A 27,919-nucleotide genomic window follows, 5' to 3' on the forward strand; every position below is an offset into this window, starting at 1 on the left:
CTGCCCTGCGGTTGACCTAAAGTGACGTTACCGCTGAGCAGAAAGTTCCCACCATTGGTTACAATGGAGCGCATAGGCGCTACATTGTAACACTGCCGTGTGCCGCCTGTCAATCAGGACAGGAGCACACAGCCGATCAGGAGGGTGCTACAACGTAGCGCTCCCTGATTGGCTGAAGAAACCCACTAAGACATCAGTCAGAGTGGGTTTCTGGCATTCGGGGAAAGGAGTCCCATGTGAAAACATGGGGCCCCTTTCAGTTCGTGGCTCGGCTTTCCGTTTTGTTATTTTATTCAAGTACCTGGATTACAAATGGTTGCCCCGAGGACCCTGGGACCCGGGATCTGGTGAGTAGAATTTATTCAACAGGTACCCCTTGGATTCTACTGGAGAAGAGGACAGACCCTCGTGTGAACATAAGGTAAGTATGTATGTATGTTTGTGTGCATGTATGTAATAAATCTTTACTTTCACGGTGTGTGTGTCTTGTCTTTTTTTGGGTATTTTTTTAGTAGTAGTACTACAGGTACCAGCGGGCCCGTTTTTCCGCCGCATGCTGGTACTTGTGGTTCTCCAAGTACCAGCATGCGGGGGAGGCTTGCTGGGCCTTGTAGTACTGCTACTAAAAACAATATCTTTTCATTATCACAAAAGGCTATCAGCCCCCCCATCCGCAGCCCATTGGATGGGGGGGGACAGCCTCGGGCTTCACCCCTGGCCCTTGGGTGGCTGGGGGGGGGGACCCCTTGATTGAAGGGGTCCCCACTCCCCCAGGGTACCCCGGCCAGGGGTGACTAGTTGGATTTTTGATGCCACGGCCGCAGGGCACTATATAAAAGTGACCCCCGGCTGTGGCATTATCTGTCCAGCTAGTGGAGCCCGGTGCTGGTTTTAAAAATACGGGGGACCCCTACTCTTTTTGTCCCCCGTATTTTTGGAACCAGGACCAGGCACAGAGCCCGATGCTGGTTGCTTAAATATGGGGGAACCCCTGTCAATTTTTTCCCCATATTTTTGCAACCAGGATCGGCTCAAAGAGCCCGAGGCTGGTTATGCTTAGGAGAGGGGACCCCACGCAATTTTTTTTTTGGATTTTACAGTGTTTAATTTAAAAAAAAAAAAAAAAAAAATGAACCCCAGCACGGATCACACAGAGTCGGCCGAGATTCATTGTAAAAAAAGTCGGCAGTGTTTTGCTAATCACTGCCGTAAAAATTAAAAAAAAAAACACAAATGACATCGACATCGGAACAAAAGAAAAACCCGAATACGACAGCTTAGTAAATCCGTCGTAACAAATTCAAAAAGTTGCAGTTTTACACTTTCGATGTCATTCGTGATTATTCTCCCACCAAATCGGGAGAATTACGAATGTTAGTAAATATACCCCTGTGTGGGGTCCTGAGGACCGAGTTTGAGAACCTATGTTCAAGAAGATAATAGCTAGAATCTGATTGGTTGCTATGGGCAATATCTCCACTTTAAAAAAAACTCACACCTTAGTAAATATACCCCCAGGACTCTTATAGCGGCAATGACGTATACTCGCCAGACCCATGCCAAACAAAAAACAGTAGTTTGCTGCAAAGCTGATAAAGCATTTGAAGGGTTGGTTGGTCCCACTTGCTAAGCATTTTCAATTTTCAGGATTTTGGCCCTGAATTTGTTCAAATTTTCCAAACATTATACAAATCCCGAACCGCATGTTTGATTATCAATGCTCTAAACACCAGATGCTTTATGCTTCACTGGGGAACCAGACAGGGCTGCCCACTTTCACCCTTGTTTTTAATCTAGCTATAGATCCATTGCTCTATAATTTTGAACAGTTATCTGGTTGGCAGGGTATTGCTGTAGCTAACCATGAATATTCGTGTTCACGGATGATCTTCTCTTATATTTTCATAACCCCAAACAAGCTATTCCTATAGACTGTAAGCTTGCAAGCAGGGCCTTCCTACCTCTGTGACTGTTTGTTATTACCCAGTTTTGTTTTATCATTGTTTACAATTTTAAAGCGCAACAGAATTTGCTGCACTATGGGGGTAATTCCAAGTTGATCGCAGCAGGAATTTTGTTAGCAGTTGGGCAAAACCATGTGCACTGCAGGGGAGGCAGATATAACGTGCAGAAAGAGTTAGATTTGGGTGGGTTATTTTGTTTCTGTGCAGGGTAAATACTGGCTGCTTTATTTTTACACTGCACATTAGATTGCAGATTGAACACACCACACCCAAATCTAACTACTCTGCACATGTTAAATCTGCCTCCCCTGCAGTGCACATGGGCCCTCATTCCGAGTTGTTCGCTCGCAAGGCGATTTTAGCAGAGTTACACACGCTAAGCCGCCGCCTACTGGGAGTGAATCTTAGCTTCTTAAAATTGCGAACGATGTATTCGCAATATTGCGATTACAAACTACTTAGCAGTTTCAGAGTAGCTTCAGACTTACTCGGCATCTGCGATCAGTTCAGTGCTTGTCGTTCCTGGTTTGACGTCACAAACACACCCAGCGTTCGCCCAGACACTCCTCCGTTTCTCCAGCCACTCCCGCGTTTTTTCCGGAAACGGTAGCGTTTTTATCCACACGCCCATAAAACGCCGTGTTTCCGCCCAGTAACACCCATTTCCTGTCAATCACATTACGATCGCCGGAGCGAAGAAAAAGCCGTGAGTAAAAAAACTATCTTCATAGCAAAATTACTTGGCGCAGTCGCAGTGCGAACATTGCGCATGCGTACTAAGCAGAAAAACGCTGCGATGCGAAGAAAATTACCGAGCGAACGACTCGGAATGAGGGCCATGGTTTTGCCCAACTGCTAACAAAATTCCTGCTGCGATCAACTTGGAATTACCCCCTATGTAAGAAACGGTTAATAAATAATATTCCTTTACAGCTGGAAAAAATGGATATCTTTGACTCTATAACGGGGTTCCAGCTTAATACCACCAAAACAGAAGCACTAGCATTCTACACTGAAGCTTGGTTAGGCTGGGGAGACACCTTCCCCTCCCATATCTCAAATCTGTGTATGATTAATTATCAGAGAATTCTTGAGCGAGCGCTAGCAGATTTTTGAAAGTGGGGGACTTTACCTCTCTCTTATATAGGTAGGTGTTATGTGATCAAAATGGTTAGCAGTCCTCACGTTTTATATATGATTAAAATGCTACTCCTCCTATCTAAAAAATATCTCAAAACACTTAACAAATAAATGCAATGCTTCATTTGGGCCAACAAACGCGCTACAATATCACTATTTAAGCTGCAACAAACCACTGATCTAGGGGGGAGTCAACCTTCCTTGTATGCAGAGCTATTCGTTGAGTGCAAACTACCGCTTCGCCATGGATTGGATTAATGAGGTTAGTAATTACACCACTTTTTCACTAGAAAAGGTCTTTAGCCCTGGTGTGCACTTAGCTGCCTTACTCCATGCCTGACCTACCTCATTGCCACAGAAGATTAGGGACAATTTGCTTTTGGACACCACTTGCAGTGCTAGGAGGCAGTTCAGTTCCATTAAATATTTCTCACTCCCATTCTCTCTACCTTTCATTAGTAGGTAATCCTGCCTTTTTGGTGGCCGCTCTTCACACCATATTAAGAATTGGTCTCTCCAAGGGTTAAAATATCTGTTTGTGGATGTCAATCAACTCAAAAGCAATTTCCTGCATCTTATACCCCTTTCACATCGCAAAAATAACCCGGTATATTGCCGAGTTTGAGCCGTGTCAACCCGGTTTGAGGTGCAGTGTGAAAGCGCCATTATGAATTTACCGTGTCAAACAACCCGGTATATTAACCCGTGTAAAAAGAAGGATCCTACACGGTTCAGAACCGGTTCATTTGGCAGTGTGAAAGCCTCAGACCCGCTATATTCAACCCGGTAATCTTAAAAAGGAGGTGATAGGTTGTCTCCCTGCATGATGTCACCTGTCTGAACCCGGAAATAAACAGGCAGCACGCTTTAAACAGTGTGTTTTTATTTATACTACATTCACAGTGCTGCATTGCTACAGTGCTTGGAGAATATGGCAAACTGGAGTGAGGATGAGGTTAGGGAGCTGTTACGGATAAGAGGGGAGTCGGAAATCACCCACCAAATGACAGGGACTGTTAAGGATGCAATCACGTACAAAAACATAACGAAGATGCTTGCAGCCTCTGGATTCCACCGTACCTCCCAGCAGGTAATCAATAAACTAAAGGCCCTTAAAAGGAATTTCCATAAGGTCCACGACCACAACAGAAACAGAAGTGGTGCTGCCCGTATGGAGTGGCAATATTATGAGCAGTGTGCCACCATATTTGGCCACACAGCACTTGCAACACCGGTTAGCTTATCCTCCAGCATAGCAGCAGCAGAAACAAGACAGGCCTGTGCTGCTTCCACCTGCAGCGTACAGGACCCAGACACCCGATCACAGGACCCAGACACCCGATCACCACCACCACCATCTCCACTACTCGTACTGGATGATACGCAACCGATGCCAACCACTATGCCTGACCCAGTTGTACAGGAGCCCAGCAGGACTGAAACCACTGATGCGCCAGAAGACACAGAGGCTGGGCCAAGTCAAATGGCCCCCATTGCACAAACGCAGCCTTTGCGTGGAAACAGTAAGTACAACAATCCTAAAAGCATAATAACTAACATTAACAATTAACGTAAACTAAACACAAACTAACAACTCTAAACATTAACGTCATTAAATCTTAACAATAAATGCATACAATTAAAAATGATAAATGTTGCAGAGTATATGCAGTGTGTAGGTGGAAGGAGGCCACAAACACGTTTGCGAACACTGCTATTTTATATAAGCTCTTTGCAAATTCCAATAACATATTATTTGATTTGTGTCTGCAGTATATACTGTTCCGCCAAGGAGGCGCCGCCTAAACAAAACGGAGCAAGCTGCAAGAATTATGACCACTGTCCTGGTGGAGAAATTAGAGCAGATGGACGCTGCCATGGCTGATCGAGAAGATGCACGTCTCGAGCGATTTTTGCAGAGCAAGACATGAACAACACATTTATGACGCAGCTGATCTCTATGCAGGAAACCTATAATAGGGATGCAAGAGAACGTCAGAGAGAAATGCAGGAATTTCAAATGTCCATATTTGACCGAATGTTCCAATGCATTGAAGAGCTGCACACAGTGCCACCAAACTACCCTCAACCGTATACCCGATATTACCCTGTACCCCCCTACTATGATCATACCCCACCTAAACCAACGCCACACCATACCCATCCTCGACATAACCAACCCCAACAAACCCCACCTCCACTAACTCCAACTCACTATACCCATCCTCGACATACACAACCTCAACAAACCCCACCTCCACTAACTCCAACTCACTATACCCATCCTCGACATACACAACCTCAACACACCCAATCACCTTCTGAAACGGAGACAACTACAGAGTCTCCTGTTTATCGTAATTTATCTTAAATGGTTATTGTTTTTTTAAAAAAGTTGGTTTTAAAATCATAGGAGTGTTTTTCCTACACTATTACTGGTTGGACTTTTATTACTGTAAAGATTTCACTACTTTATTTACCAAAGTTTTATACAAATTAAAATTCTAAGGTCTCTGATCTTTTGTTAATCTTTGGACTTGTCCTATTTTTACTTACAAACAAAATGCATGATACATCCATTTCAAATTGGATATTGATGTTGTACATTTGTTATCGACACAGTAGCAGAACATCAACTAAACAGGTTTATTTTTTGTAGCAACAACAATTTACTGAATATACAAACTGAAAAAAATGAACGGAGTAATGAGGGAAGGTTGGCCATTATAGCAGACCTCATCTGTTCTGCACTTCCAGAATGGTCGCCCAGATAGGCCTCACAATCAAGTGCAGGGTACGCAGCAGAGGCCTGCACTGTCCACTCTGGGAGGAATTCCTCCCTCTGAAACTCACATAGGTTATGCAGAATACAACATGCTGCAACAATGTTAGGCATGATATTAATGTCTACATCATTGCGCTTCATAAGACAGCGCCAACGTCCTTTTAATCGTCCAAAGGCATTTTCAACCACCATTCTTGCTGAGCTCAGGGTGTGCGTATAAGTAATTTGATTGGAGCTCAGCTGGACATGTTGGGTGAACCCCTTCATGAGCCATCGTCGTAACGGGTAGGCGGCATCACCAATTATGTGTACCGGGATCTCCACTCCATCCACAAATTTTGATTTCTAGTAGGAATATAGATAAAAAAATGTACGTTAGCACCAAGAAATTGGAATACAAATATGAGCAGACTCCTCCGTGATGGGCAGGCTGGTGGGCACATAGGAAGCATGTTTGAAGGTAACGCCAACTAATTGGTCCCAATGTAAATTAAATTGCATTCATCTATTACCTGCTTGATTCATGAACATTGCGTCATTTTAACACATCTTTTCTTGGGCATGTTTTCAAAAGTATTAAAATTATTAAACAAAATCACCTCTCTTGGAAAAAGGTAGCCCCCTTGCTTGTCCTCTGCTACCCGGTACAGATCAGAGTTTGCAAGCACTCGAGCGTCATGTGACCGTCCCGGCCAACCGATGAATACGTCTGTGAAACTAATATAAAAATAGATATTAAGTTGTAAATTAATTATAAACAATTAGCATTAAGAAAACACAATGATAAGAACATTACCAATACTTATGATCCACCACAGCTTGCAAAACAATGGAATGCCATCCCTTTCTGTTGTAGTAGTCGGCAGGATTATCATGAGGTGCGATTATAGGGATGTGGGTACCATCAATTGCACCTGCACACTGCAGATATCCAGACTCCACAAATCCCAATATTGTTTTATCCAAACGCTGGCCATGCGGAAGAGAAATAAATCTGTGGTATAGGTTGTCCACCAATGCTCTGGTCACCTCATGTACAATGGTGCAAACGGTAGATAACCCCACACCAAACAGGCAAGCAATTGTGCGATATTCACCTGGAGTGGCATACCACCACAATGCTATAGCTAGCCTCCTGCTTGGCTCTATTGGTGACCTGAAGTTTGTGGTCTGTCTAGAGAGTGCTGGGGACATTAAATCCAAAAGATAGTGGAATGTGTGACGTGACATTCTGAAGTGACACTTCCACTGAACATCCTGAAAGTTCAGCACACTTTGCATAAAAACTTGCCCATGCTGCCGTTCTCTAGACCACAATTTTCGTTGAGTACTGAGGTTAAGGTTGAGTATGGTGGTCACAGAAGCAGATATAAACGATCTCCTCCTGCGCAGGTATTGCCGGCGACGAATGGCGGTGTCTCTCAAATACTGCAGCCTCCTCCTCCTCATAACATAGCTGCTGAACAAGCCACAGAATGTGAGAAGCTCAAATATCCTCTCACAGGCTGAATCCAAGAGCAGTACAGCTGAGACTATCACAAAGTCTATAGAGACATGTGCTGTGTCGGCCATGATTGCTGCACTACTGAGCACTCCCCAGCCCCTCCTTGTAATACCTTTCAAACCTCATCAATAGGAGACAGAAAAGTCCATTTATAATGACATCACAAATGTTTTCAAAGGGTGAACCGGGTTCAGTGTGAAAGGCACCAACCCGGGAATAACCCGGTAATAACACGGCTCCAAACTGCGATGTGAAAGGGGTATAGCGTGTTCAGACCCGGGTCGGAAGCGTGTTCAAAAGCCGGTTCTTTACCGGGTTAGCGATGTGAAAGCGGTATTAGTATTCCATCCTCCAATTATTTACAAGTATTGAGGTACATCCAGAATACATTACGGTTGATGCCTGACAGAGATAAACAGTGCAGATTGGTTGGTGCGCTACCCCTAAGGGCTTTTGAGGTATTTAAACTGAAATTGTCTTATCTCTTATTTATATATATCTATACCAATGATGCTGATTATATGTTGCCTTCACTTATGCTGCTGTAAATTATTGCAGTCAATAGAAAAATTATTTGTTAAAAAAAAAGAAGTTAGGATAGAGAGACAAACAGTTGTTGTAGTTGGTGTTTAAGGACTGGCATTATAGTTATGACTTCTGCCAGTTTCAGCAAACAGAAAATATGTCAGTTCAAGCCTATTATGCTAGCTATAAACATACAGGAACTTATTCAGGTTTATTAGCAAATAAAAAAAGCACAATTAAATTATTTGTTAAAAAAAAAAAGAAGTTAGGATAGAGAGACAAACAGTTGTTGTAGTTGGTGTTTAAGGACTGGCATTATAGTTATGACTTCTGCCAGTTTCAGCAAACAGAAAATATGTCAGTTCAAGCCTATTATGCTAGCTATAAACATACAGGAACTTATTCAGGTTTATTAGCAAATAAAAAAAGCACACTGATGGACAAAACCATGTGCACTGCAGGTGTGACAGATATAACATTTGCAGAGAGAGTTAGATATTGTTTCTGTACAGGGTAAATACTAGAGATGAGCGGGTTCGGTTTCTCTGAATCCGAACCCGCACGAACTTCATGTTTTTTTCACGGGTCCGAGCAGACTCGGATCCTCCCGCCTTGCTCGGTTAACCCGAGCGCGCCCGAACGTCATCATGACGCTGTCGGATTCTCGCGAGACTCGGATTCTATATAAGGAGCCGCGCGTCGCCGCCATTTTCACACGTGCATTGAGATTGATAGGGAGAGGACGTGGCTGGCGTCCTCTCCATTTAGATTAGGGTTGAGAGAGAGAGAGAGAGATTGACCTGAGGCTGTGATACTGTAGAAGAGAGTGCAGAGTTTAGTGACTGACGACCACAGTGACCACCAGACAGTGCAGTTGTTTGTTTTATTTAATATATCCGTTCTCTGCCTGAAAAAAACGATACACACAGTGACTCAGTCACATACCATATCTGTGTGCACTGCTCAGCCCAGTGTGCTGCATCAATGTATATATATATATCTGACTGTGCTCAGCTCACACAGCTTATAATTGTGGGGGAGACTGGGGAGCACTGCAGTGCCAGTTATAGGTTATAGCAGGAGCCAGGAGTACATAATATTATATTAAAATTAAACAGTGCACACTTTTGCTGCAGGAGTGCCACTGCCAGTGTGACTAGTGACCAGTGACCTGACCACCAGTATATATAATATTAGTAGTATACTATCTCTTTATCAACCAGTCTATATTAGCAGCAGACACAGTACAGTGCGGTAGTTCACGGCTGTGGCTACCTCTGTGTCGGCACTCGGCAGCCCGTCCATAATTGTATATACCACCTAACCGTGGTTTTTTTTTCTTTCTTTATAGTCATACTAGTTACGAGTATACTATCTCTTTATCAACCAGTCTATATTAGCAGCAGACACAGTACAGTGCGGTAGTTCACGGCTGTGGCTACCTCTGTGTCGGCACTCGGCAGCCCGTCCATAATTGTATATACCACCTAACCGTGGTTTTTTTTTCTTTCTTTATACATACATACTAGTTACGAGTATACTATCTCTTTATCAACCAGTCTATATTAGCAGCAGACACAGTACAGTGCGGTAGTTCACGGCTGTGGCTACCTCTGTGTCGGCACTCGGCAGCCCGTCCATAATTGTATATACCACCTAACCGTGGTTTTTTTTTCTTTCTTTATACATACATACTAGTTACGAGTATACTATCTCTTTATCAACCAGTCTATATATTAGCAGCAGACACAGTACAGTGCGGTAGTTCACGGCTGTGGCTACCTCTGTGTCGGCACTCGGCAGCCCGTCCATAATTGTATATACCACCTAACCGTGGTTTTTTTTTCTTTCTTTATACATACATACTAGTTACGAGTATACTATCTCTTTATCAACCAGTCTATATTAGCAGCAGACACAGTACAGTGCGGTAGTTCACGGCTGTGGCTACCTCTGTGTCGGCACTCGGCAGCCCGTCCATAATTGTATATACCACCTAACCGTGGTTTTTTTTTCTTTCTTTATACATACATACTAGTTACGAGTATACTATCTCTTTATCAACCAGTCTATATATTAGCAGCAGACACAGTACAGTGCGGTAGTTCACGGCTGTGGCTACCTCTGTGTCGGCACTCGGCAGCCCGTCCATAATTGTATATACCACCTAACCGTGGTTTTTTTTTCTTTCTTTATAGTCATACTAGTTACGAGTATACTATCTCTTTATCAACCAGTCTATATTAGCAGCAGACACAGTACAGTGCGGTAGTTCACGGCTGTGGCTACCTCTGTGTCGGCACTCGGCAGCCCGTCCATAATTGTATATACCACCTAACCGTGGTTTTTTTTTCTTTCTTTATACATACATACTAGTTACGAGTATACTATCTCTTTATCAACCAGTCTATATATTAGCAGCAGACACAGTACAGTGCGGTAGTTCACGGCTGTGGCTACCTCTGTGTCGGCACTCGGCAGCCCGTCCATAATTGTATATACCACCTAACCGTGGTTTTCTTTTCTTTCTTTATAGTCATACTAGTTACGAGTATACTATCTCTTTATCAACCAGTCTATATTAGCAGCAGACACAGTACAGTGCGGTAGTTCACGGCTGTGGCTACCTCTGTGTCGGCACTCGGCAGCCCGTCCATAATTGTATATACCACCTAACCGTGGTTTTTTTTTCTTTCTTTATACATACATACTAGTTACGAGTATACTATCTCTTTATCAACCAGTCTATATTAGCAGCAGACACAGTACAGTGCGGTAGTTCACGGCTGTGGCTACCTCTGTGTCGGCACTCGGCAGCCCGTCCATAATTGTATATACCACCTAACCGTGGTTTTTTTTTCTTTCTTTATACATACATACTAGTTACGAGTATACTATCTCTTTATCAACCAGTCTATATATTAGCAGCAGACACAGTACAGTGCGGTAGTTCACGGCTGTGGCTACCTCTGTGTCGGCACTCGGCAGCCCGTCCATAATTGTATATACCACCTAACCGTGGTTTTTTTTTCTTTCTTTATACATACATACTAGTTACGAGTATACTATCTCTTTATCAACCAGTCTATATATTAGCAGCAGACACAGTACAGTGCGGTAGTTCACGGCTGTGGCTACCTCTGTGTCGGCACTCGGCAGCCCGTCCATAATTGTATATACCACCTAACCGTGGTTTTTTTTCTTTCTTTATACATACATACTAGTTACGAGTATACTATCTCTTTATCAACCAGTCTATATATTAGCAGCAGACACAGTACAGTGCGGTAGTTCACGGCTGTGGCTACCTCTGTGTCGGCACTCGGCAGCCCGTCCATAATTGTATATACCACCTAACCGTGGTTTTTTTTTCTTTCTTTATACATACATACTAGTTACGAGTATACTATCTCTTTATCAACCAGTCTATATATTAGCAGCAGACACAGTACAGTGCGGTAGTTCACGGCTGTGGCTACCTCTGTGTCGGCACTCGGCAGCCCGTCCATAATTGTATATACCACCTAACCGTGTTTTTTTTTTCTTTCTTTATACATACATACTAGTTACGAGTATACTATCTCTTTATCAACCAGTCTATATATTAGCAGCAGACACAGTACAGTGCGGTAGTTCACGGCTGTGGCTACCTCTGTGTCGGCACTCGGCAGCCCGTCCATAATTGTATATACCACCTAACCGTGGTTTTTTTTCTTTCTTTATACATACATACTAGTTACGAGTATACTATCTCTTTATCAACCAGTCTATATATTAGCAGCAGACACAGTACAGTGCGGTAGTTCACGGCTGTGGCTACCTCTGTGTCGGCACTCGGCAGCCCGTCCATAATTGTATATACCACCTAACCGTGGTTTTTTTTTCTTTCTTTATACATACATACTAGTTACGAGTATACTATCTCTTTATCAACCAGTCTATATATTAGCAGCAGACACAGTACAGTGCGGTAGTTCACGGCTGTGGCTACCTCTGTGTCGGCACTCGGCAGCCCGTCCATAATTGTATACTAGTATCCAATCCATCCATCTCCATTGTTTACCTGAGGTGCCTTTTAGTTGTGCCTATTAAAATATGGAGAACAAAAATGTTGAGGTTCCAAACTTAGGGAAAGATCAAGATCCACTTCCACCTCGTGCTGAAGCTGCTGCCACTAGTCATGGCCGAGACGATGAAATGCCAGCAACGTCGTCTGCCAAGGCCGATGCCCAATGTCATAGTACAGAGCATGTCAAATCCAAAACACCAAATATCAGTAAAAAAAGGACTCCAAAACCTAAAATAAAATTGTCGGAGGAGAAGCGTAAACTTGCCAATATGCCATTTACCACACGGAGTGGCAAGGAACGGCTGAGGCCCTGGCCTATGTTCATGGCTAGTGGTTCAACTTCACATGAGGATGGAAGCACTCAGCCTCTCGCTAGAAAAATGAAAAGACTAAAGCTGGCAAAAGCAGTAGCACCGCAAAGAACTGTGCGTTCTTCGAAATCCCAAATCCACAAGGAGAGTCCGACTCCAATTGTGTCGGTTGCGATGCCTGACCTTCCCAACACTGGACGTGAAGAGCATGCGCCTTCCACCATTTGCACGCCCCCTGCAAGTGATGGAAGGAGCACCCGCAGTCCAGTTCCTGATAGTCAGATTGAAGATGTCAGTGTTGAAGTACACCAGGATGAGGAGGATATGGGTGTTGCTGGCGCTGGGGAGGAAATTGACCAGGAGGATTCTGATGGTGAGGTGGTTTGTTTAAGTCAGGCACCCGGGGAGACACCTGTTGTCCGTGGTAGGAATATGGCCGTTGACATGCCTGGTGAAAATACCAAAAAAATCAGCTCTTCGGTGTGGAAGTATTTCACCAGAAATGCGGACAACAGGTGTCAAGCCGTGTGTTCCCTTTGTCAAGCTGTAATAAGTAGGGGTAAGGACGTTAACCACCTCGGAACATCCTCCCTTATACGTCACCTGCAGCGCATTCATAATAAGTCAGTGACAAGTTCAAAAACTTTGGGTGACAGCGGAAGCAGTCCACTGACCAGTAAATCCCTTCCTCTTGTAACCAAGCTCACGCAAACCACCCCACCAACTCCCTCAGTGTCAATTTCCTCCTTCCCCAGGAATGCCAATAGTCCTGCAGGCAATGTCACTGGCAATTCTGACGAGTCCTCTCCTGCCTGGGATTCCTCCGATGCATCCTTGCGTGTAACGCCTACTGCTGCTGGCGCTGCTGTTGTTGCTGCTGGGAGTCGATGGTCATCCCAGAAGGGAAGTCGTAAGCACACTTTTACTACTTCCACCAAGCAATTGACTGTCCAACAGTCCTTTGCGAGGAAGATGAAATATCACAGCAGTCATCCTGTTGCAAAGCGGATAACTGAGGCCTTGACAACTATGTTGGTGTTAGACGTGCGTCCGGTATCCGCCGTTAGTTCACAGGGAACTAGACAATTTCTTGAGGTAGTGTGCCCCCGTTACCAAATACCATCTAGGTTCCACTTCTCTAGGCAGGCGATACCGAGAATGTACACGGACGTCAGAAAAAGACTCACCAGTGTCCTAAAAAATGCAGTTGTACCCAATGTCCACTTAACCACGGACATGTGGACAAGTGGAGCAGGGCAGGGTCAGGACTATATGACTGTGACAGCCCACTGGGTAGATGTATGGACTCCCGCCGCAAGAACAGCAGCGGCGGCACCAGTAGCAGCATCTCGCAAACGCCAACTCTTTCCTAGGCAGGCTACGCTTTGTATCACCGGTTTCCAGAATACGCACACAGCTGAAAACCTCTTACGGCAACTGAGGAAGATCATCGCGGAATGGCTTACCCCAATTGGACTCTCCTGTGGATTTGTGGCATCGGACAACGCCAGCAATATTGTGTGTGCATTAAATCTGGGCCAATTCCAGCACGTCCCATGTTTTGCACATACCTTGAATTTGGTGGTGCAGAATTTTTTAAAAAACGACAGGGGCGTGCAAGAGATGCTGTCGGTGGCCAGAAGAATTGCGGGACACTTTCGGCGTACAGGCACCACGTACAGAAAACTGGAGCACCACCAAAAACTACTGAACCTGCCCTGCCATCATCTGAAGCAAGAAGTGGTAACGAGGTGGAATTCAACCCTGTATATGCTTCAGAGGTTGGAGGAGCAGCAAAAGGCCATTCAAGCCTATACAATTGAGCACGATATAGGAGGTGGGATGCACCTGTCTCAAGCGCAGTGGAGAATGATTTCAACGTTGTGCAAGGTTCTGATGCCCTTTGAACTTGCCACACGTGAAGTCAGTTCAGACACTGCCAGCCTGAGTCAGGTCATTCCCCTCATCAGGCTTTTGCAGAAGAAGCTGGAGACATTGAAGGAGGAGCTAACACGGAGCGATTCCGCTAGGCATGTGGGACTTGTGGATGGAGCCCTTAATTCGCTTAGCAAGGATTCACGGGTGGTCAATCTGTTGAAATCAGAGCACTACATTTTGGCCACCATGCTCGATCCTAGATTTAAAGCCTACCTTGGATCTCTCTTTCCGGCAGACACAAGTCTGCTGGGGTTCAAACACCTGCTGGTGAGTAAATTGTCAAGTCAAGCGGAACGCGACCTGTCAACAACATCTCCTCCTTCACATTCTCCCGCAACTGGGGGTGCGAGGAAAAGGCTCAGAATTCCGAGCCCACCCTCTGGCGGTGATGCAGGGCAGTCTGGAGCGACTGCTGATGCTGACATCTGGTCCGGACTGAAGGACCTGACAACGATTACGGACATGTCGTCTACTGTCACTGCATATGATTCTCTCCCCATTGAAAGAATGGTGGAGGATTATATGAGTGACCGCATCCAAGTAGGCACGTCACACAGTCCGTACTTATACTGGCAGGAAAAAGAGGCAATTTGGAGGCCCTTGCACAAACTGGCTTTATTCTACCTAAGTTGCCCTCCCACAAGTGTGTACTCCGAAAGAGTGTTTAGTGCCGCCGCTCACCTTGTCAGCAATCGGCGTACGAGGTTACATCCAGAAAATGTGGAGAAGATGATGTTCATTAAAATGAATTAGAATCAATTCCTCCGTGGAGACATTGACCAGCAGCAATTGCCTCCACAAAGTACACAGGGAGCTGAGATGGTGGATTCCAGTGGGGACGAATTGATAATCTGTGAGGAGGGGGATGTACACGGTGATATATCGGAGGATGATGATGAGGTGGACATCTTGCCTCTGTAGAGCCAGTTTGTGCAAGGAGAGATTAATTGCTTCTTTTTTGGTGGGGGTCCAAACCAACCCGTCATATCAGTCACAGTCGTGTGGCAGACCCTGTCACTGAAATGATGGGTTGGTTAAAGTGTGCATGTCCTGTTTATACAACATAAGGGTGGGTGGGAGGGCCCAAGGACAATTCCATCTTGCACCTCTTTTTTCTTTTCTTTTTCTTTGCGTCATGTGCTGTTTGGGGAGGGTTTTTTGGAAGGGACATCCTGCGTGACACTGCAGTGCCACTCCTAGATGGGCCCGGTGTTTGTGTCGGCCACTAGGGTCGCTTATCTTACTCACACAGCTACCTCATTGCGCCTCTTTTTTTCTTTGCGTCATGTGCTGTTTGGGGAGGGTTTTTTGGAAGGGACATCCTGCGTGACACTGCAGTGACACTCCTAGATGGGCCCGGTGTTTGTGTCGGCCACTAGGGTCGCTTATCTTACTCACACAGCTACCTCATTGCGCCTTTTTTTTTCTTTGCGTCATGTGCTGTTTGGGGAGGGTTTTTTGGAAGGGACATCCTGCGTGACACTGCAGTGCCACTCCTAGATGGGCCCGGTGTTTGTGTCGGCCACTAGGGTCGCTAATCTTACTCACACAGCTACCTCATTGCGCCTCTTTTTTTCTCTGCGTCATGTGCTGTTTGGGGAGGGTTTTTTGGAAGGGCCATCCTGCGTGACACTGCAGTGCCACTCCTAGATGGGCCCGGTGTTTGTGTCGGCCACTAGGGTCGCTTATCTTACTCACACAGCGACCTCGGTGCAAATTTTAGGACTAAAAATAATATTGTGAGGTGTGAGGTATTCAGAATAGACTGAAAATGAGTGGAAATTATGGTTTTTGAGGTTAATAATACTTTGGGATCAAAATGACCGCCAAATTCTATGATTTAAGCTGTTTTTTAGGTTTTTTGGAAAAAAACACCCGAATCCAAAACACACCCGAATCCGACAAAAAAAATTCGGTGAGGTTTTGCCAAAACGCGGTCGAACCCAAAACACGGCCGCGGAACCGAACCCAAAACCAAAACACAAAACCCGAAAAATTTCCGGCGCTCATCTCTAGTAAATACTGGCTGCTTTATTTTTACACTGCAATTTAGATTTCAGTTTGAACACACCCCACTCTGCACATGTTACATCTGCCCCCTCTGCAGTGCACATGGTTTTGACTATTAGTGTGTTTTGTTGGTTTGCTAACAAATATGAATAACCCCACAGTACATGTTCCTCACATAGGGGGTAATTCTGAGTTGATCGCAGCAGCAAGTTTGTTAGCAATTGGGCAAAACCATGGGGGTCATTCCGAGTTGTTTGCTCGTTATTTTTTTCTTGCAACGGAGCGATTAGTCGCTAATGCGCATGCGCAATGTCCGCAGTGCGACTGCGCCAAGTAAATTTGCTATGCAGTTAGGTATTTTACTCACGGCATTACGAGGTTTTTTCTTCGTTCTGGTGATCGTAATGTGATTGACAGGAAGTGGGTGTTTCTGGGCGGAAACTTATGAATAAGGAAAAAATGGAAAATTCAACTACACCGGCGCTGTTGGAAGCTGCCCCAGATAATTTACCACCCCAGAATGTCACCAAACATCCAAGAAAATACACAATATATAATACAAATGGGGGATACACAACCTCAGGCGCTTAGAATACTAAACATAAAGTTCTTATATGGAAAAATGCATTCCTTTTCACTAGATGTCTTCGTATTTCTCTCTCTTGTTCCACTCTATGCTTGTTTTCCACTCAAGGTGATGGAATATGTAAAGGGAATATTCAAACAAAAGAAAGATATATAGTGTAACACAGTTTCATAAAGTCATTTTATGTAAACATAATTTCTACTTAATGATGTTCAATTCTACCGGACGTATCCGCCGTAATTTAGTATATGAACAAGATGGTGCGTACCACACTCACTATAAACAAAGGATGAATCAAGCTCATAAAGGTATCTTTTAGCCGTAAGAAATCAGCGTACCCAACTCACAATGTCACTGGAAGTTGTGAAGCATATCAAGGTTTCTTTTGTATGTTCCCCTGCACCACTTCAGATAACTTAGGCCTTGTCCTCAGAGTTCATGCATAGAAAAAAGGGTGGGGGAAATACACATGTGTAGTACAGTCGGTCATAAATACCATGAATTAATTTCCCAACTGTAGCCGTATGTATCTTTCATTCCCAATTAAATATTGCCACTAGACAGTAGTGATGTGAACGTACCCGACTTACTAGAAATCGGGAAAATAGAAACACATCAAGGTATCTTTAAGAATTTTCTAAATCATGCTTATGATTTGCGTACCCCAACTCACAATGTTGTTTCTGTAATTAAACACATCAAGGTATCTTTAAAAAAGATCCAGGTGGAGAAAAACCACAACCATCCAGACTAACCTCTGAGGTAATTTAGAAGGTTCCTTTTGAAAAAAAATAAGATTACCTTTTTGCGTACTGAGATGGTGTGGAAAAAATGCTGGCTGTTCACACTCCTTCTGTCGGTTTTTCTCCACCTGGATCTTTTTTAAAGTTTTATATTTTATTTCTATTTTTATCCATCTATATATGTAAATTTGTGAAGTATATCCTGCATTTTTATCACCCATTTTTCCCCATTTTGTTTGGGGTTTTGTACAATAAAACTCTTTTTTTCTAACACACAAATGTCGGACATTATCTTCTTGGAATATATGAAATAACAATTCAAGCCGGATTATCTGGACAAAGATCTATCAGGCAAAAGATACCTTGATGTGTTTAATAACAGAAACAACATTGTGAGTTGGGGTACGCAAATCATAAGCATGATTTAGAAAATTCTTAAAGATACCTTGATGTGTTTCTATTTTCCCGATTTCTAGTAAGTCGGGTACGTTCACATCACTACTGTCTAGTGGCAATATTTAATTGGGAATGAAAGATACATACGGCTATTAGTATTCTAAGCGCCTGAGGTTGTATATCCCCCATTTGTATTATATCTGGGCGGAAACTGGCCGTTTTATGGGAGTGTGTGAAAAAACGCTACCGTTTCTGGAAAAAACGCGGGAGTGGCTGGAGAAACGGAGGAGTGTCTGGGCGAACGCTGGGTGTGTTTGTGACGTCAAACCAGGAACGACAAGCAGTGAACTGATCGCACTGGCAGAGTAAGTCTCGAGCTACTCAGAAACTGCACAGAGAAGTCTTTTCGCCATATTGCGAATCTTTCGTTCGCAATTTTGATAAGCTAAGATTCACTCCCAGTAGGCGGCGGCTTAGCGTGTGCAAAGCTGCTAAAAGCAGCTTGCGAGCGAACAACTCGGAATGACCCCCCATGTGCACTGCAGGGGGGGCAGATATAACATGTGCAGAGAAAGTTAGATTTGGGTGGGTTATTTTGTTTCTGTGCAGGGTAAATACTGGCTGCTTTATTTTTACACTGCAATTTAGATTTCAGTTTGAATACACCCCACCCAAATCTAACTCTCTCTGCATGCTTGCTGGGGTTTAATATTTATTATCTGGAGTATTACCTGCCTTCCTAGGTTTGTTAGTGGTTAAATATTGCACGACGAACGGGAGTCCGTTGGTGAAGGGGGTGTAGGCCCTTGCGACTGCGTGAACAGTGCCTGCATGGCACGATGTATAGAATGTAGCGGGTGCGGGGCCGCTGATAAGGCAGGGAGTATGTAAATGCTGCGGGTGGGGGGGGGGTGCGGGACCTATAACTATGTGATTGTATGTGTAACAATATATAGTACACGGATAAGGATGCATGTGGTATAGACGTACCGGCATGAAGAGGTATATGGTGTCATTAGACACAAAGGGGAGTGCTGGTACAATGAGGAACAGGGGCAGCTGTGTCCTGTCTCTATGCCGTACCATCCTTCAGGTGTAGGAACGCGGACATGTTGCGCACGCAAGGTCTCCACACGGCCACAGGTGCACCAGTCCCCTCTGCATGCGCTATGTGCGCGCCCCCCTCAGGTACAGTAGGAGGAGGGGGCGCAGGTTGGAGCTGCTCCCAGGGCCAATGGCCATTGACAGTGCGGTCATGTGCTCGGTGCTGGGCTTGTGCCCTGCGCTTGCTGTATGAGGGATAGGGAGGAGGCAGCAGAGTGGAGCATCACCGATATACCGGTAACTACGGGGGGCACAGCAAGGGGTTATGGCTCCTGTACTCTTGGTGAGGGTTTGTCAGAGCAGTATCCAGGAGCCGGTGGTATGGACCCTGTATGTGACACAGGGGGGTAGGGAGGGCACACAGAGATGCGGGGCGGTAGGGAGGGCACACAGAGACGCGGTGCGGTAGGGAGGGGATACAGAGACGCAGGGCGGTAGGGAGGGCACACAGAGACGCAGGGCGGTAGGGAGGGGACACAGAGACGCGGGGCGGTAGGGAGGGGACACAGAGACGCGGGGCAGTAGGGAGGGGACACAGAGATGCGGGCGGTAGGGAGGGCACACAGAGACGCAGGGCGGTAGGGAGGGGATACAGAGACACGGGGCGGTAGGGAGGGCACACAGAGACACAGGGCGGTAGGGAGGGGATACAGAGACGCAGGGCGGTAGGGAGGGGATGCAGGGCGGTAGGGAGGGGACACAGAGATGCAGGGCGGTAGGGAAGGGACACAGAGACGTGGGGCGGTAGTGGGGGGATACAGAGACGTGGGGCGGTAGGGAGGGAACACAGAGATGCAGGGCAGTAGGGAGGGGACACAGAGATGCGGGGTGGTAGGGAGGGGACACAGATGCAGGGCAGCAGGGAGGGCACACAGAGACGCGGGGCGGTAGGGAGGGGACACAGATGCAGGGCAGTAGGGAGGGCACACAGAGACGCGGGGCAGTAGGGAGGGGACACAGAGACGCAGGGCGGTAGGGAAGGAACACAGATATGCGGGGCGGTAGGGAGGGGACACAGATGTGGGGCGGTAGGGAGGGGATACAGAGACGCAGGGCGGTAGGGAGGGGATACAGAGACGCGGTGCGGTAGTGAGGAGACACAGGTAGGGAGGGTATACAGAGAGGCGGGGCGGTAGGGAGGGGACACAGGTAGGGAGGGGATACAGAGAAGCGGGGCAGTAGGGAGGGAATACAGAGACGCGGGGCGGTAGTGAGGGGACACAGGTAGGGAGGGGATACAGAGACGCAGGGCGGTAGGGAGAGGATACAGAGACGCAGGGCGGTAGGGAGGGGATACAGAGACGCAGGGCGGTAGGGAGGGGATACAGAGACGCGGTGCTGTAGTGAGGAGACACAGGTAGGGAGGGTATACAGAGAGGCGGGGCGGTAGGGAGGGGACACAGGTAGGGAGGGGATACAGAGAAGCTGGGCGGTAGGGAGGGAATACAGAGGCGCGGGGCGGTAGTGAGGGGACACAAGTAGGGAGGGGATACAGAGACGCAGGGCGGTAGGGAGGGGATACAGAGACGCAGGGCGGTAGGGAGGGGATACAGAGACGCTGGGCGGTAGGGAGGGGATACAGGTAGGGAGGGGATACAGACACGTGGGGCGGTAGGGAGGGGACACAGGTAGGGAGGGGATACAGAGACGCGGGTGGTAGGGAGGGGATAGAGAGATGCGGGGCGGCAGGGATGGGATAGAGAGACGCGGGCGGTAGAGAGGGGATAGAGAGACGCTGGGCGGCAGGGAGGGGATAGAGAGACGCAGGCGGCAGGGAGGGGATAGAGAGATGCGGGCGGTAGGGAGGGGACACAGAGACACAGGGCAGTAGGGAGGGGACACAGAGATGTGGGGTGGTATGGAGGGGACACAGATGCAGGGCAGCAGGGAGGGCACACAGAGACGCGGGGCGGTAGGGAGGGGACACAGATGCAGGGCAGTAGGGAGGGCACACAGAGACGCGGGGCGGTAGGGAGGGGACACAGAGATGTGGGGCGGTAGGGAGGGGACACAAAGACGCAGGGCGGTAGGGAGGGAACACAAATATGCGGGGCGGAAGGGAGGGGACACAGAGATGCGGGGCGGTAGGGAGGGGATACAGAGATGTGGGGCGGTAGGGAGGGGATACAGAGACGCGGTGCGGTAGTGAGGAGACACAGGTAGGGAGGGGATACAGAGACGCGGGGCGGTAGGGAGGGGACACAGGTAGAGAGGGGATACAGAGACGCGGGGCGGTAGGGAGGGGATACAGAGACGCGGGGCGGTAGTGAGGGGACACAGGTAGGGAGGGGATACAGAGACGCGGGGCGGTAGGGAGGGGACACAGGTAGGGAGGGGATACAGAGACGCGGGGCGGTAGGGAGGGGACACAGGTAGGGAGGGGACGCAGGTAGGGAGGGGATACAGAGACGCGGGGCGGTAGGGAGGGGATACAGAGACGCGGAGTAGTAGGGAGGGGACACAGGTAGGGAGGGGATACAGAGACGCGGGGCGGTAGGGAGGGGACACAGGTAGGGAGGGGACGCAGAGACGCTGGGCGGTAGGGAGGGGATACAGGTAGGGAGGGGATACAGAGACGTGGGGCGGTAGGGAGGGGACACAGGTAGGGAGGGGATACAGAGACGCGGGCGGTAGGGAGGGGATAGAGAGATGCGGGGCGGCAGGGAGGGGATAGAGAGACGCGGGCGGCAGGGAGGGGATAGAGAGACGCGAGGCGGTAGAGAGGGGATAGAGAGACGCGGGGCGGCAGGGAGGGGATAGGGAGACGCAGGGTGGCAGTGAGGGGATACAGAGACGCGGGGCGGTAGGGAGGGGATAGAGAGACGCGGGCGGTAGGGAGGGGATAGAGAGATGCGGGGCGGCAGGGAGGGGATAGAGAGACGCGGGCAGTAGGGAGGGAATAGAGAGACGCGGGCGGTAGGGAGGGGATAGAGAGACGCGGGGCGGCAGGGAGGGTCCCCAGTGAGGAAGCTGATGAAGAGAGGGGGGAAAGTAGTGGAGGGGGTGGACACCAGAAGGGGAGACATTTGTAAAGTGGCGACCACACATAGAATCAGTGGGTAGGATGGCCGGAGGGACTAACCGTTGGGGCTGTGGGCGGCTGCTGCAGGCTGGTAAACAGTACAGTGTCCAGAGGCGTCACCGGGTGTCGGAGCGCAGTCAGTATTACTGTTACACACATCTCTCAGCACCACCACCCCCCGCCGGCCGAAAAGGGGCGTGGCCTGCTGTGAAAGGGGCGTGGCCTCCGGTATGTTTTCTCCCGCTCCGGGGGTGTTTCCAGCTTGCCTGTAGATGCTGGCAGCCCCCGGAGACTGGAGTGTGTGTGCCGGCTCTTCTCTGTGACAGGAGCCGGGTGATGCAGGAGATGACGTCACTGCAGCACCCGGCTCCTGTCACAGCAGGAGAGCTGACACCTTGGTGCGGGTCCCCCCCTTCTGACGCCACTGACACTATCCCTGGGTCCGGCGCCGGCAGGAAGGCTGGGGCAGAGGTTTGGTGTCCTGCCCTTCCCACGGCATCTGCGGCAGTTCCGGTGGGAAGGACAGGCGCAGCGGCACGACCAGGCTGAACCCAGTGACAGGCTAAGGCGGGATGGCGGGCGGTCAGGCGATAAGTGTAAAAATGTCATAAGAGTGCAGGTGCTGCAGCCCCATATTGTGTGTACGTCATCCCCGGGGACCCCCTGAACCCCTGTCGCCGTGCGTGGAGGAGGCGGCGGGTGTGTGTGCGCGGAGCAGGGAGGGCTATGAAAGTCTTCTCCTGCGCCACTCGTCCCTCATAAGTGTGTATGCTGGCAGCTGTTGTTCGGCTGGAGCTGCGGCCAGAGGGAGTCGGATTTGCTGATGGCGGAGGGGCGAGATGGACAGGCAGCAGCACTCGGAGCAGACACTTGCTGCACGTGTGATGGGCGGGCTCAGTGACTCCGGCCAGCCCTGTGACTCCACCCAGTGTTAGAGAACCAGGCACACAGGGCTATTATATAGGAGATTATTATCTATTTATTTATATGTTCATACTTATAAATGGACAAATGTTACTTCATTATTTAGATAAAAGGGGCACTACTATCTATTTATATTTACATTTTTAGGGGGCAACACTTGTAGGGCACACTTTCTCCACTGCAAGTGATAGTATGGATTGCCACCAATGTGCTTGCTGGAATTTGTATTTCTACAACCACCAGCTGGTAAGAACAGTCAGTTTGGAGTTTAAACTTCCAAATTATAGGATGTATGGAGATTGCAAACCACGTCTTGGTAGCTCTCACTGAAATGTTATGTTGGGCACAACAGTGTTCTTTCACTTCAACAATTATATTGACTTTTGTATTTTTATAAAAGAAACCAAGGGCCTAATGCAAACCTGTTCGCAGCAATGAGCAAAATCTTCCTCTAATAGGCAAAACCATTGTGCACTGCAGGTGGGGCAGATATAACATGTACAGAGAGAGTTATATTTGGGTGGTTTATTTTGTTTCTGTGCAGGGTAAATACTGTCTGCTTTATTCTTACACTGCAATTTAGATTTCAGTTTGATCACACTTCACCCAAATCTAACTTTCTCTGCACATGTTATATCTGCCCCCCCCCCCCCCCCCCCCTGCAGTTTATATGGTTTTGCCCATTAGAGAAAAAGTTTGCTGCTGGGATCAGATCTGAATTAGGCCCCAAGTACGTGTCAGTTCAGAAAAGCCTTCACACTGTTATCAGAGCAAAGACAGGGCCTTGGATAGAGCAGGTGGATTGATCCAGCATTTCTGGGCCCACTTTATCTCCAGGCCACATTTTGGCTGCACTCCCAGTAGTTCTGTCATTGCTCTGAAGTTTAGGGTACTCAGCTTTGGCACTCATTATTATAATGTTAAGTATATCAATATATAGCATTTCACAAAATATTAGTTGTTAGGTTAGTAGTGCTTGTTAAGAATTATTATAAAGGGCAAACTGTGGATGAGGACACTTATGTTATTGATAAGCACTACGAGGGAAGAGGTATAGAGCAGGGACGTGCAGTCAGGGCAAGCAGGGGAGGCTGATCCGCCTCCTGTCATACTCCCTGTCAAACTCTTGAGATTTTATATAAAAGCGATTAGAATAACACAAAGAAGATATTTATAACATAAACATCTTTCTTTATAATAATCCTTTTTATAGTTAACACTCACCAGCTTTGTGGAGATCCCTGCAACTGCAGGGAGGTGAGAGATCAGGCAGTAACAGCTCTGCCTCAGTTCTATATCCAGACACTGCTTTGCAGAGCGGGGGGCAGGGTCACACCATGAGTAGTAAAGCTCCACTGAAAGGGAGCTAATAGAGGCATGTCTCTGAGTGTGGGGGCAGGCCTTGTGCACTGATGGACACTTGGATGTGTCATTTGACCAGGAAGTGCACTGTAGTCGGAGCTCAGTCAGCAGCAACAAGAGAAGACACAGGGATGCAGGTAGGAAAGTCAATGGACACTGTAGCTTAGTGTAGTGAGGGGAGAGTTACTGTGAGTAGGGGGTGATACAGGCTCCCAACACTCATCCCCATCCCCATGTGTGCCTCCCCAGTCATTCACCTCACCGCACATCACTGGTATAGAGGAAGAAGAGAAGTGGTCCAAGGAAAGAAACTTGAGGAATGCCAACAGAAAAAGGAAGAGGAGTGGAGGTATAGGTAGATGTGAAGACATAGAATGTACAATTGGACACATACATGGTGAACCAGGAGAGTGCGGTGCTCCAGAGGATTTCCAGGAGAAGGGGTGGTTGGCAGTGTCATAGGCAGCTGAGTTTCAGAAGGATAAGCATGAAGTAGAGGCCCTTATATTTAGCGTTGAAGAGGTTATTGGTGACTTTGGTAAGGGCAGTTTCCGTGGAATGGATGGATTGGAAACTGCACTGGAGTGCAGAAAGGAGAGAATTCTAGTAGAGAAAGGTGGATTTAAACACCCAGTCAAGGTGCTTGAAGGAAAATGGGAGGAGCTTTGTCAAGTGATGATTTCTTGAGAATGAGTGAGACTAGAGCATGATTGAAGGATGAGGGTAAGTTACCAGTAGAGAGGTCTACATCCACAATGTGGGCGAGGGGGAGCATGTGTAAGGAAGGATGGACTGAAGGCAATGCAAGGGAATGGGGTCAAAATAGCAAGCAGAGGAAGGAGAGGAGGAAAGGAGCGTATTGGCTTTTTAGTTCTGTAGCAAGAAGGATGACAATTTTGTAGGCAAAGTGTTTGGGTAGTGGAAAGGAGACCGAAGGAGAGCTCATGATGGATACATTAAATTTTGGAGGCAACCAGGGATGGATATTACAAATGGGTGTCTCTCGCTTTGATTAAATGTATTGCTTTAACTCATTACTGAGATTAGTAGACATTTAATAAATTTTTACATTTAGGGGGGTATCCAAATAGCTGTGAAAATTTTTCAAATGTGGAAAACGAGGGGGAGGTGTTTCACTTTTTTTTCTTCCTTTTTTTAGCTGATTTTTTTTAGGGGGGGTGGCAATCCAATTAGCCCCTATTTTTTCCAACTGAAATTTTTTTTATAGTCGGGACTACAGAGATTAATTGGTACAATTTCCTATTATTCTCTAATGGGCCCTACACATTCGACGACCCACCGCCAAGCTGCCCGATGGCTGATACGGCAGATGAGACCCGGCTGGGGGGAATGGTGATGGGGGGAAGTTTCTTCACTCCACCGTCACCCGGCTCCATAGCACTGCAAGCTAATATGGACGAGATTGTCCATATTGGCTTGCATGTATAAGCGACCCGGTACCAACGATGAATGAGCGCGGGGCCACGCATCATTCATCGTTGGTGCCTACACACTGAAGACTATGAATGAGTTCTCATTCATGAATGAACGAGAACGTTCATATCGTTCAGTTATATCGCCTAATGTGTAGGGCCTATAACTCTAAAACTACATATATAAATATTCTTTTGATTAATATATTTAATCAGCTCACATAGCATTGCATTACATCCATTTTATCTTCTCCTTACCACTGATCTGCCACTGATTTGTACACAAAAAACACAACTAAACAGTCTAAAGTATTGAAGCACAAGTTTGGCATAGAGCAATACATTTGCCATAACTATTTGTACAGAGGCTGTAACATTTTTGAATTGTGCATTTATGAAAACATGACTGTGAATAATTTATTACTACCCAGTGGCGTTCAGCCAAGGGCTAAGATAACAGACGAGCCCTGTGAGTACATAGCATAACCATCAGGTTTAATTTATACAAGGATACAGCCAACTCAATGAATTATAATGTGCAAGGAACAATATTTTCTCATACTGTATCTAAAAGAAAAAGAAAATATAAATAATTTTGTAACTAGAGTTTTGACTACATACAAAGGCGGCTTAAGAGAGAAGACCATATGCAGGGACCGGCCGGGCCCCTTTCTCTCTGCCAACAGGTCTCCAGGAACATCTCAAGTGTGCATGAATAAATCACCCAGTGATTCCTGCTGTTCTGCAGCACCTGCCAATGCAGGACACCGTTAAAGGAAGGTATCATTATGGGTGGAGGGTGTGGGCACCCATGGATCCATGTGCAGTGCCCGTTCAAATGCAGACTTAAAACCAAAAGGTTTAGCGGCCATGACCTTGGATGCTTGTTCAAATCATATAGAAAATAAATAAAATACATACCTCCAAACAGTGGCAGAACTAGCGAGTTGTGGGCCCAGGATCAAAAATATGCTTTTGGCCTCTCCAACAACATGCCTCCCAGCCCTATTTCTGCCCGCTAAAGAAAAACGAGGCAGTTAGTACATTGATGCAGGGAGTACCTGTGCTCCCACCACAGCAACGCTTTCCCCATGTGCCCCCTTGTGTGCCCCAAATACCCCGCAGTTTCTGCCTCACATGCTCTCTACACAGGAGTGTGTTCCCATATCCACTACACAACATCACTGCACTATATTCCAATATACTGTATGCTGTACACTACATTGCTGCACTATATCTCTACAATCTCTCACAAAAACCGCCACATGTATACATATACACACAGAACCACATATATACAACACACACACAGCCACATATATACATATACACACAGGGGGCACACAGATGCTTTTAATGAAGTTATACACCTGGCGCCATCATTAAACAAAGTTATAGCAGCTAATATCAGGGAATTAATCCCAATATCCCCAAACAACAAAAGCAATATAAAAAAAATTTGAGACTGAGAGCTGCCATGCCAGTGCTCATACACTCACTGTAAGTGATTGAAGTGCACCAGTGGCAATGGAGAAGGTGCCCGTGCCTCCTTCACTGCTGGAGCCCGGCAGTGATCGACTCCATTGTCTCCGGTACTTCCGCCACTGAGTGACACCAGGCCCATCCCCCACCCAAGGGCTGTCCCTGCACCCCAATAAAAGGGAGCCCAGCAGGCCCATCCCCCTGAAGGCCCCACACCTTATTGAGGGCAAACATGTCATGCATGATCTTCGCTCTCTGTGAGATCGTATTGTGCCACCTGAAGTGAATCTTCATCCTCACACAGCCAGAGCTCCTCACACACACATTTGCAGCTCTCTGTCACTCACGAAGCCGCCGCTCTCCTTCGTACCCCACACAGTCCCCAGCAGCACAAAGCCAGAGCTCTTCACATGCAGCTACAGACACCGCAGCTGCTGGCCAACTTGACAGGGTGGAGAGGGGAGAAAAAAGGATGGTGGCCCCTCCTCTCACTCTGACCGGGCCTCTCGCCCTCCGGCATGGACCACAGCGTAGACAGCAGCTTAGCAGACTCAGGGAACTGGCGGCCTGCAGCACAGTGTAGAGCAGCAGCATATAATGCTGCCAGCTGCGAGCCCCTTA

The 27,919-nt window shown here is 47.2% G+C and overlaps 1 protein-coding gene across 1 annotated transcript in view; it reads right to left on the reverse strand.

The window, feature by feature from the left end:
- Positions 1 to 3,969: 3,969 nt before the first annotated feature.
- The window catches only part of LOC134909835 (uncharacterized), a 66,376-nt gene continuing 42,426 nt past the window's right edge, over positions 3,970 to 27,919 (reverse strand). The window contains exons 4-5 of the mRNA XM_063917142.1: positions 6,489 to 6,606; positions 3,970 to 6,234 (exon numbers count right to left, since the gene is read on the reverse strand). Coding sequence (XP_063773212.1) covers positions 5,737 to 6,234; positions 6,489 to 6,606 — 616 coding nt within the window. The 3' untranslated portion in view covers positions 3,970 to 5,736. The remainder of the gene's footprint in view (positions 6,235 to 6,488; positions 6,607 to 27,919) is intronic.

Source organism: Pseudophryne corroboree, chromosome 4 (genome assembly GCF_028390025.1).
Source record: "Pseudophryne corroboree isolate aPseCor3 chromosome 4, aPseCor3.hap2, whole genome shotgun sequence".
NCBI classification, from domain to species: Eukaryota; Metazoa; Chordata; class Amphibia; order Anura; family Myobatrachidae; genus Pseudophryne; species Pseudophryne corroboree.